The sequence below is a fragment of the Balearica regulorum genome, chromosome 4 (assembly GCF_011004875.1).
Source record: "Balearica regulorum gibbericeps isolate bBalReg1 chromosome 4, bBalReg1.pri, whole genome shotgun sequence".
Lineage (NCBI taxonomy): Eukaryota > Metazoa > Chordata > Aves > Gruiformes > Gruidae > Balearica > Balearica regulorum.
Window position 1 is genome coordinate 53139086 of NC_046187.1, and position 12565 is coordinate 53151650.

General features: G+C 36.0%; 1 protein-coding gene across 12 annotated transcripts in view; it reads right to left on the reverse strand.

Annotated features, from left to right (window-relative positions):
• The window catches only part of DCUN1D4 (defective in cullin neddylation 1 domain containing 4), a 41730-nt gene that overhangs the window by 8050 nt on the left and 21115 nt on the right, over positions 1-12565 (reverse strand). For all 12 annotated transcript variants that reach the window (XM_075752179.1, XM_075752178.1, XM_075752190.1 and 9 more), the window contains 4 exons: positions 5734-5825; positions 3399-3469; positions 1754-1845; positions 805-913 (listed from right to left, as the gene is read on the reverse strand). In XM_075752179.1, coding sequence (XP_075608294.1) covers positions 805-913; positions 1754-1845; positions 3399-3469; positions 5734-5825 — 364 coding nt within the window. The remainder of the gene's footprint in view (positions 1-804; positions 914-1753; positions 1846-3398; positions 3470-5733; positions 5826-12565) is intronic.

Genomic DNA, 12565 nt, shown 5'->3' on the forward strand with positions numbered 1-12565 from the left:
TTATTATTTTTCTCATATTACATTTTTTGCTGCAAATTTTCTTGGTGCTTTTGGTTCTCCTGCACTGAAACCTGAGCTTCAGTTGTGCCTGTGATCATTTTTATGTTAAATCTTCTGCACATTCCATCACATTAGCAAGATGGATATCCAAATTCCATGTAAAAAATGTTAATTCAGAAAATTAAAGTTCTTTTATTGCTCCCTTTAAGTAGGAATAGTCTTATGCATATTATGGGTTCCAATACCAGGTACAATTTCATCAATACCTATTTTATGGTGGGAAGACTGATATCAGGATATTGTTTAATAAATACTGAGAACATCATCAATGACCTTCCCAACAGTCTTCTGAACCAGTATTTACATTATATCACATCTCGTTTTTATCATTATGTTAGTTATGTTTACCACCTGCAGAAATGCCTGAAGTGCCTTCCTGTTTTAAATATGTTTATGCTCACAAAATTCAAACAGGGTACTTATAAAGCCAGTGGAAGTAAGTGGCAAAGCTCCAATATGCAACAGAATGGGGACTAAATGATTTCCTTGAAGTCACACAATAGCTTGAAGCAGAGAGGTAACAAAACATGTCAAAACACTAAACCACTGAACATCGAGCATTGTATATACTTCTCCAGTTCTGGCATTTTGCATATACTTTTTTAGAACTTGAACAGTTCCATTTGTGAGAAGCAACCTTGAGTGGCATCTTAAGAGAAACATACTTAGAAGTGTACAGTCTTTCAATTATTACTTATGAAAGTAAAGTTTTAATTTCAGATGCTGGTCTTCCACAGTACTTACCCGTGCAAAGTCAAATGCATATCTATAAATAAGTTTAAAATTGGTAGGCTCATTTAATAAAGATCTCAAGTAATCCAGAGAATTTCTCAATTTTTCTGTAGTATCACATCTACAAGAAGAGCACAAAGTGAATTTAGAGTCTGCATTCTTATACAGATGTCTGTTGTTTTAGAAAAGAATCTCTAACATGTATCCCCATCACTCTCTTCAAAATACATCACTCTGCACAAAGGCGTGTTTATGAGTTTGTCTGCATAAGATGCCTCGATTAAATCCACAGTGTGAAACGGATTTAGATAGCGAAGTTTTACACTGGTACTCTGATAAAAATTTGTTTGGCTTTGTAGAAAGTGCACTCTCCAACAGATTAAACTAAAGAACCTGTCTCCAAATGGCAAACAACCAGCAAACCACAGCAGTGAAACAATACTTCTGCAGTTTTGCTGAAACTATAGAACTCCCTACACAGTTTTAGTGATTCTGTTCTGCAAGGTAAGTTCAAAAGACAGTTCTTTCTACAATTGTCTATAAAACATGTGATTATTCAACTACATTTATGTTAGTTATGCCATGAAGATAAGCTCTCAACTGGAGAAAGCAACTCTAAGAACATGACAATACAGAGTCACAGAAAGGGTTTGTATTATTTAGTGTTTCAAACTACACGTGCTCTAACAACATAGCAATATCTAATAGACAGTGACGAAGACAGATGTCCTTGGGGACAGAACATTTCTGTTTTCTTGAGACTGCAGACATTTTAACCCAACTGTATTTAAACATGCAGCTGTGAGGTTTCAAGTTGTCTCTAAGTGACCATATCACCATAAATAGGATCAAAAAAGTATGGCTTCTACTCCACAGTACATCTCTCTGCTTTAGGTGTTACAAATCAAAACATGAAAGTGTGTTTTTCTAAAAAACTGGGTTTATTGTAACTGTCACTTACTGTAGTGATGTCATTCCTTTTAACCATTCTTGTAATGTAAAGTAGCCCATGTTTTGTGCATCCAACTTCCATGCTAGTACAAGCATAACTACCTGTTTTAAAGAGGGGAAAAAAAAAGAGACTGAAAAGAATTAAAACAGATCCACACATTTTTCAAATTACTACTGATTAGTGGGCTACAAATGCTTTACTAATAGAAATGCTATACTATTTTCAAAGTCAAAAAACCTGAAAGCCAATCAAAGAGAAGATAAGAATGCAAAGATACAGTGTGAACATCCATCCAAGTTACCAGTAGCCACCATACTTCAAGGGAACACGCACAGTTGTCTAGTGAGCAGTGCTATGATGAAAATGAGTTGGCACAAAAGCTACAGAAAATGTTTCCCAAAACAAATACAAGTACCAATCTGACAACAAGTTACATTTGACATTTGTTAAACTCTCATCTAGATGAACATCAGTTGCAATCCATGAGCTCTGTGAAAATCAATTATTTTAAAGCTAACCATGATCCCACCTGAACCCAGCTACTCCAGCGTACCATCAGCCTACCTAATTTTGCAGATCTGAACACACAGTGTAATTCAAATAGATGTTAAGTAAAGCTAGGTCAACTAACATTAAAACACATCAAAACAGAGGCCGATACATAAATACTTCTGCTTTGCCCAAAAGGAAACACAGTCCTTTCCATATCACACACAGAAGACTAAAGCAATAAAGGATTTACATAGATACCATAAGATTACTATCTTATACAGGAACTTAAGAAATCACTTTTGATATATACATGCAAAAAACTTGCAGGACAACTGACCCTGCAGACTAGAAAAAAAATAATCAAGTCATTTAAATTTGCAACTCCGCCATTAACTAGCTAATGTTAGTGCAGGTCTGCATGGTTTTTAATGCAAAAATCAGAATACCTACTTATATTACCCAAATGTCTGCATCAATCTCAAGGGGTTAGGATAGTAATAAATTCCAAAATTAGCAAATAATACGTAAATCTTTCAAAACCACAATTCTTATTTTACTTAGAGACAATGCTTTAGGAATCCTGCAAAAGATGGGACTTGCATATACATTTAAAGAGCATGAAGGAGGCACCAGGAAAAAGCCTGTAAAAGGCACAACTACTCCTTTTTAAATTTTATTTAATTATATATATACACATCTAAAATACCTATATCTAATCATATATAATCATTACTTGTGTTTTGAAATGGCATAATGGGAGCACTAATATTGCTCACAATATTTGGAATCCCCTTCTCTCCTAGAAAACCCAAAGAAAACATTACTTTGTAGTTGCTATATTAAATCTCCAGGGTTGTTCCATTGTTTCAGAAGAGACAACCATCAACTTTTTTTTTTTTTTTAATTTTTTTGGCAGGGCGGGATAGTGAAAAAGAAGGGGTGGCAGCAAAGACAAACTGAGTTTTTACAAGTTAACAGTTTGGGGGTTAAAATAAAGGCAAGCTCTTTCCAAATGTGTATATAAGCCTCCTTGGTTTATATTTCTTTAATTTTTTTAAAAACTCAGGAATTTCTTAACTCTTGATGGAAAAATAAGAGGTATGAGACTGGTTCATGTACATCATAACAGATTAGACATCTTTTCAATGGACCTTGAACTTACATTTTCTGGTTCAACTCCAATGTCTTCACAAAATTTCTCCATACCTTCTGGCCCGACAATGTCATCAGTGCCTGCAAACAAAATGTATTTTACTTATCTCTGAAAATGAAAACAGTCTGACCTTTACAGCACAAGAGAAACGCAATCATGCAGTACAACCTGAATTTCCATACGGGGGTTTTTTTGTTTGTTTTGACATGCAATAAATATTTCCACATGTACTATCAGACTTGGATACACTTAAATCTTTTATCTCACCTTTGGAAACAGAGACAGAAAAACTGTAAAACAACTTTTCAATCCTGACAACATCTTTTATTCTACCCATTTACTGAGAGAATCTTGGAAGAGTAAATTAGTAAGATCTTTAAGAATGCACTTAAGTCTAGCAGAACACCCACGTAAATATCACTATGGTTAAATGAGTTGACAATGGTTAGTGAAACTCATATCTTGGCTTGAATCTCTACTGTTATCCTAAGATATCACCTAAAAGCATGATGCATAGCTCTACAGAATACAAAACATTATCATTCCCAGAATGTCATACCTTATTGTCTCACATACTATCTTTATATAATGTCATTTGCAAAAAAGAGCCTAGAATAAAAATCTCATATTCCTGTTTACTCATATTGCTGTACCACAGCCACACATTATTTGAATTCTAGTAACTGCAGGGGGAAGGAAGAAATGAATTACAGTTATTTCTTTGCTGACTTAAAAGGAAAAAAGACTCAAAAGACAGATGCTATTAGAAACCACTACTATCAAAACATGCTGTTAAATCAAGATACTTTTAACTTTTACAATACTCTATTGAAAAAAGTTATATAGGCATTAAGAATTGTACTGTGAAATTCTATTTTTGTTTAAGTATTCGGACTTGTTAGAATTATTTTACTCATGTTTAAAAGAGCTCATTTGAGGAAAAAAACTAATTAGAGGCTGAAATGCCTACTTTCATCCAATATAAAGATCACCTCTGCAAGAAAAATAGGTTTTACAAAGGGAAGATCATTCTACGTTTTATTATTAGGTGACCTAGTATTCTAGAAATAACAACGTTTAATTATATCTTTTGCCATCTTCTCATGACATCTCACAGTTCTCTGAGTGTACACAACAGTCTTTAAAAAGACTCATTCTGTAAAGACACACTAGGGAAAAAAAACCCCACAAATGCAGTGTCAACTGTCTGCCTATATAAAGGAGACTTATGAAGCAAGAACACAAAAGAGATTATTCTTTGAAAATTAATTTTTTAGAATGTTACTCAATACTGTAAACAGAATCATACTCTCCGCTTTTGTCTGTTTTATCTTGGTGTATGCATCCAATGGAAACCCAAAAGTTTTTCATATACAGCCTTCCTTTCACTCCTTCTTGCCATGAAAGTCTTTGCAAAAATGAGTTATCCCTGTTGCTAGAGTAAAAAAATAAATCAAGCTGGTCAGAAAGGCAGAGAATCTAACAGGTTAGATTTGGTTTGAATTTGTCTGAATCTCCTCTCACAGACTGCCGCAGACAAGTGAGATCTCAAAGTACTTAATTTAGTTTATATAATTTTATTAGAAGACGTAATAAATTTATTACATCAAATTAAGTCACTCTTCATTATGTGTAAGAAGTAGACAAAACAGAACAAACTGTGAGCAACGTTATCCAAGACAGCATCAGAAAACTGGAAGATGATCTTATTTTCTTTGTCAATCACCTATTTAATTTCCTTTTGGTCTTTACAGTCAGGAGATCATTTTTCTCCATACTGCAAGTTCTCCTCTTCAGAAAACCACATGTGAAAAAATGAATACAATTATCAACTTCACTATTAAAGGCTATTTTGTGACAGCAGATCAAAACTGACTATCCTAGAAGTAATGCCTGAAGAAAGTTCTCATACACAAGGGCAAGAAAAATAATTTAGTCTACCTTTGCTATACCTTGTGATGGAAAACTACGTAAAGACAAGACTAGCATGGGATACTTGAATTTATTGACTTCTTTGCTTGAAACCATAAGCACCAGATTCAGCAGAACAAAACTAATGTTATAACCTCTCGTACTTTTTTTTTTTTTTTTAATTAAAGACACACTTCTCCTGAAGCATAATTCTGTACTATTCAGCACTACCATGAGAGATGACAGAACTTCTAAAGCCAGAGACGTAACAACATTTTGGACAGAAGTACATCGTTAACTATACTTTTACTTTTGAATAGTAAAGTATACATGTTCCAAAATATTTTAAGTTACATACCTTCTCTATTCTCAATTTTTATATTGCATTGTAGATTAAATTGTTATTAGGAGGAAATTCGCATTTCACCCTTACCTGCGTATTCATAGAACCATTCTAAGCATCTCTTACTTGAAAATACTTCTTCCTCTGCTTTTATTCTAGTTGAATCATATTTTCTATACATACTTAAAAAAAGAAAGAGAAACAAGTAGTTAATTCTCAATTTTTAAAAGTAATCTTTTAGTCAACAGCCACTGTAAGCAGCAATATTTTTCCTTTCATGAACCAGTTTATCCAACATTCTGTCCTCACATCCAGACATTTGGGACACTGCTTAACAGAGTAAGAAACACTGAACCTAAATACTGTGTTTGCTCAGTCGGTCACACTCCAACTGATTCATAATTGTTACCTATGTACATAAACATTCCTTATGACAAATATAGACTAGTTCAAATTCAACCCCAAACTGCTCTGTGTAAGTTCAAGTAAGACTTGTGCACACCGTTAGTTACCACAATCAACTGATGGGCTGCAACCTGGCTGTGAGTCTACACCCAGAGTAATTCCATGTCACAGTCAACACGTGCTACCTGTACGCACACGCATACTTCACGCACTTTGAATTATTAACTAAGGAGAACTGCACATACTATTGTTGCCTCCTCAAAAAAATCCTATACAAGGCATAAAGGCCAAAACAGACATGATGCACATTTACATCATTCTAAAGCTAGTAAGTTGGTAACACAAAAGAACCACAGAGAACAAGTTACATGTGCTCACTGACAATAACTCAAGGAAGCTATTCATCACGGCATAAACAGTTATCTGAAAAGACAGTTCCATAGCACTCCTTCTCCCAGAGATGACCGGCAAGGTAATGCTCTCCTTCGCCTACAAGCATAAGGAATTTTAACTACATTCAGGAAACAACACTGAAGTACCAGTCTCCTGAATTTAGCATCTGAATCACCTAAACCATGGAAGACATAGCAGAAGTTGATGAGTTACTCCACCTTGTTTAGACTTTTCTGAAACAGAGACAATATCACTTGTGTCTGTTAGAGGAAAGAGACTCAGCAGCCCAAGTAGTTGTTTGCTGCTGCATATGCACTCTCTGATCCATTTCCACCACTCTGCAGTAGCTCGGGCTCATAAAGGCTGAAAAGAGTGGAGGAACAAATGGCTTAGACTCAAGGAGGTAGCCAAGAACAGCTCTGTATGTGTTCCAAGCATCCAGTCCTTCCTCTTACAGTGTCAAACCCTGCTGGGGAAGGACAACAAAATGGATAATTGGTTCAAGGAGAATTCTGAAACAACATGATGAAATTAATTTGGAGTTGATTTCATCACCATTTTGTCCTTCTAGAAAGACACGTAAAAGATGTCTATGCTTATGAGCTTAGAGTACACTGATTCTGCTATCCTCCACCTAACTTACTGCCATAGTTCCTTTGAAGCAACTAACCATGAGAAAAATACTACTAGTCAGAACAAAATGATAAATTGCTAAGTGGAAGACAAATACAAATGAGGCTCTTAAGAAATTTCAAGATGGAAAGAAAAATTAACACTGTACTGAAACACACTGATCTGCAACAAACTGAAACACTGCAGAAAAATGCCAGCCATACATGTCTCAAACACATATATTCATATACCCACAATTTGTAGGGTTTGGGGTTTTTTTCATTTTCATTTTGAAAACGTTTTTTTCTATTTGAATTACCTACTTTCCATAAGCTTTACTGCAATTGCAAAGGAACAGGCTGACAGCACTGCCCAGGAAGTAAACAACTAAGCCAGAAAGTATAAGTCAGTTGGAACAATTTTATCTTTGTTTTAAAAACAGGTCTGATAACTTAACATTCTCATATTTGCAAAATGAACGGTGATTATGAAAGAGCTATCCGATATTTTTTAGGCTGTTCTGAATTCAAAGGAATAAAAAGAAATGTCTTGAGACAAAGAAAGAAGGCATTCTGCCACTTTGGCAGAAGCCTAATTATTCAGTATCCCCTTTCTTGTAGCAAACAAACGTGACAAACACCAACTGGAATACCAAGTTGAAAATTGATTGTAGCAGGAGCTAGTCAACATCTTTATTCTAGTCTACTTATTCAAGAAGCCTGAAAGAGCACTGCTGGGACTTAAGACACCCAAAGCTAAATGTGGTTCCCAAAGACAGACATTCCTCTCAAGACTCAATGTTTTTTCTTACGAAGGGATGATAACCAAGTGCCTCACCCTGCTTGTTCACATAACTCATCAACACATTAGCTGTCAGTATGTGAACACTGGATTTGGGAAGGAACCCTCAAGAAACAAATTTATTGACAGAGCTCCAGGTCATCCAGCTATTTCAGAAAAAGAATTCCTGCATCTGCGAGTGGCAGAGCTGAATACTGTAGCCTGAACGGAGACATCAATGACAGCAGCATGTGTAAGAGGAATGGTGAACCAGAAAAAAAAAAAAGCCCTTTTTATACATTCACTGCATCTACACATAGTAAGTTTTTATAGGACTAATATGGGACTGAAAGTCATTTGCTGTGCTTAAGGCTAAGGTCATTGTTTAGAAACTGTATGAAACAACAATATTCATTAGTAAGGCCATGTGCCCAACATACGGCCAAATAACTCCAAGCAAAATGCTCTGGCATCAAACTTATCATTGTTCAAAAAGCTCAATATCTGACCACTGCAGTTTGATTTTTGAGAAACCAGAACCGATTACAGATCTTCCAACCTGTGCCAGTAAGAGAAATTATTTCATAAATTCACAAAAAATAAAATCAGAAAGGGTATAATCTTGAGCTATCCTAGTCTCTCCTACAAGCTAATTAGCCAGACATTCACAAAAAGTGCAGGTGACACCATATCACATCTGTAATGAAAACAGACTATGCATGCCCAGAAGTATAAAACCATGCAATAAAAATGACTGGACGAATCCCAGATGCCTTTCTCTCAACCTAGAGGAACTAATAGCAGATCACATACTCTGCAAGACAAGGACCACTTGAAAAGCAATATGACAGAAACAATTAACACCAATGCAGTCGTGGTACTAGTGATCTCTCATGCATAAAGATGAAGCCTGTACTCTCCCTGCTTAGTCCAAACACTAGATGAGTTTCTCCCCCCAGTCTAGCCAAACCAGCTAGTTCTATTAGCAAGAGACTCCTACTCCCTCAAGTGCTTGGTGAGGCGAGGTGAGCTGGGCGATACAAGCAAGTAGACAAGTATCTGAGATTACAGCCTACAACAACTCAGTTCAATTATCACAGCAAACCCAACCTGGGAGCACAGGGTAAAGGTGATTCCAAAGACTCTGTTTTCTGAACTACCCTGAACACAGACTGGATTGTCTCAAGTATCATATGTGCAGAGAAGAAAAATACAAACTGCCAGCGATGTCTGGCAACCATTTTGTATCTTTGAATATTCCTCCTATCTTTGGAAATTCTCTGTACATACTGCAAGATGGTGTGCCTTGTCTTTACGCTAAGGACAATGTCTCTGGCTACGTAGACAAATACAGGGTAGATATCTGGAATACTTTGGAGGCAGCAAACATCTACTGAACAGATCCGAGTCTCAAACACCAAGTCCTCCATGGCTCACAGCTTCCTCAAGATGACCAGTACCTTCAAATAGATGCACAACCATTATGCTGACCATGTTACAGTTTGGTAATTAGCTTAAGGATTGATGGTCCGCAAGAGAAACCTGCAGTCACACACCAAAAGTGAAAGAACATCCTGCTCAGAGTCTGGAGGAGAAAAAAAAAAAAGTGGTGGTGGTGGTGGTAAAACCAGTAAAAACCCCACAGACACTTTCCATAAAGGAAGGGCCGATGAGTATACCTGGTACTTTTGGTACCAGCATTTGTACCACTGGCACAGGATTGCTAGAGAGTGTTTTCTCCATCATCAGAGCTAGAAAGGTGTGTGCAGAACTTTTCCACAGAGGGTTTGCTATACCCATCGCTACTGGACAACAGCAAACTCCAAACCTTTGCATTTAGAATAACCTTTCCATTTCTGAACCCTGACATGCTGGCCATCAGGAACAGCAAGGAAGTAAAAAATTACCTATGGGCAAAGCGTATATATTTGTCTCTCAGATGAGACACACTTGCAGGTACAATGACTCAGAAAAATCTTCACTTGAAAAAAATAAGTTTTTCTTAGTTTAGCATGACACTGTCAGTGTCATGACAGTAACTGTAAACTTCAAAAAATGCTTCTTTATATTATAACTAATACCCCCTTAAGGAGCATTTACCTTTTTTTATTATCTCTAACAGCCCCTTTACCAACTAGAGAGAAGAACAAATGTGAGACAAGGCAGGGGAAAAGCAACATGAGATAACCTGCCTAAATTTTATAAAAGTCGTATCAACTACTTAACTGCATTTAAATGAAGGTATTTTCTCATATATGCTTGCATATCCATCATGACCTAATAGCTGACTCATAACATCAATTTTTAAACTTATCTTTGAAACACTCTTATGAGCTAGGGAATTGTAATATCCCTGCAATAAAGATAAGAAAACGCAGTTTGTAATTGGAAGTGCTATAGGTAGATGTAAACAAACTAATTAAAAAAACTGTCTAGGCCTTTCATGTTTCTTTAAATACATGATCACCCATATCTTTCACAGATTATTTTCCTCCATTCATAACTGATTTGGTGGGAAAGCAAAAGCATGAAAATTCCATCCAGCTATTATGGGGTGACTAGGCAAGTCATTGTAAGAGTACATGATCACTGCCAGCAAAAAGAACAGTCACAGTAATTCTCTTCAATCAACTGCAGTCTTCAAAGCTGGGTATCCAGTCCTGCTCTGAGCATGCTTCAACTACACTGAAATTTGTGAGAGCTCCACCAACCACAGCAGCAACTCTGGGCTCTATGGCTCCAGAATATTCAAACTGAGATCAGTGAAAGCATGGAGCTTAGGTCACACAAAACATTCTCTTGATTGCAGAAGCTGGTAACAGCTCATTCAAGGGAAAAGAAAAAAAAAAAAAGTATGGTTTATTATGGTAAGTCAAAAGTTAACCCCTCATGAAGATTTACAGCCTGCTCATTTCAGATGGTGTTTACTGAATGATTACATGAAGAAATATACCAACAGCAACTTTGTTTATACGCAGCCAGACCTTACTCAAAACCTCTACCTCATTTTGTATGACCAACTGAGTAACTAATAGCTTTCAGATTATTTATATTTTGAAAGATGCAAACTTTTGATTGAAGATGCCTCCTACTACTTCCATTAATTATAGTTAATTAATTTAAAATTTTCACTGAGAATTCTCATCAGTGCAGCACAATCAAAGATTTTTATAAAGCCTTACCTATTCATTCACAATAATGATTTTAGCAATAGTTTCATAAATAATGTAGCAGAAATAAGGGGAGGGGAAGAGAGATGTTTTACAATTTGCAAGGTATGACAAAGACTGTCTAAAGCAACCCTAAGGACAAATTTACTTGACTGGTAGTTTTATGAATGAGTATGTCTTATCTCTCCCTATTTAAAGACTTGCAATCATCTCTAAACTTTTAAATTAATGTTTTGACCTTCATCAGGCATACTTAAGGAGCAGTATGTATAACAGCATGCATGCTGAGTCACATGTCCAGTTTAAATTTCTTGAGAACTATTAAGTCAAGTTCACTGAAAAGGTGTAGAAACAGGGAAAATTATGTGCGTACTTAATCTCTACTTCAAGGAATAAAGTCTAGGCACCTATGACAGTTGCTAACACAGGCTGTCTGCATGGAGCAGGACCAAACCAGTTATTAAACAACAAGGGAACCAAAAAACTCTCAACACAGAAGGATTTGAAAACTTCCAAGGTTAGTACACTCCCATTTTATTTTCCCATGATAACAACAGCGTGTTGACTGTGTTTTCAAAACTTAAGTTTTGCTACTATAGAGTATGGAGCTTATTACTCAATAAAGAAAACCTATTTTTCATGTTAATAGGCGCTTCTGTGGTCCATACACACATCCAGGATCAATTAGACTCTAGATCTAATTGCTTGAAAACATAACTTCCAGGGAAGCAGATAAATATTCCTAGTTTTCATCCTTCTAAGGTTCCAAATATCCATTCCTGTAAAATTTTTGCCCTTGGCATGATTCTGGAATAAGGAGCAGAATTATTTTTTAAATGAGACTATCAGAAAAAAGAGAAGATATGATGTTATACAACTCATTTTTCCCCAAGGAAAAAGCCACTATTTGGCTAGAGATTGTGTAACAGATACACAGCATTAGATAATTATACAGTGAGGATTATATTCTTACTCAGCAAGTATCTTTACATGAAACTTGCTCTACCCTTCCTAAGACACTTAACACAGAGATGGAAGAGCAATGTACAGAAAATGTATTTTTAACTCCAATTTGAGAATACCCTATACTGTGAGAGTTATAAGTACAATAAAGTCAAGACTGTCATACTGAGAGGAAAACAGAAATGTTCTGGTGTGTGCTAAACTGTTTACTTCCAATAGCTATTCTTTAAGACAAGATAAATCTTACTGTGATCCAGAAATGAATACAGCGAGTTCTTTTCATTGTACATCATCTGGTATAAAAATTGCCTCCCACTGAAACACTACATTCATGGTTCAAGGTGACATTATGAACATTAATTAACAGAATTCAAGCTCTTATTATATAAGGGTGGGATGCTAAAAAACGTGTTTGGAATCTTTGTTTTCCATAATCAGTCTATGCATAAGATCAGCATTTCCAAATAACTTCACTAACAACTAGATTTATTCCTATAAATGTTTTTCCTCAACAGCCAGTGTCATTATTCCACTAATCCTTCCCAGGTAAGGCTCTATCCCTACCACCCTCGAACTGAGGGTGAAGGCTATTACAAGCT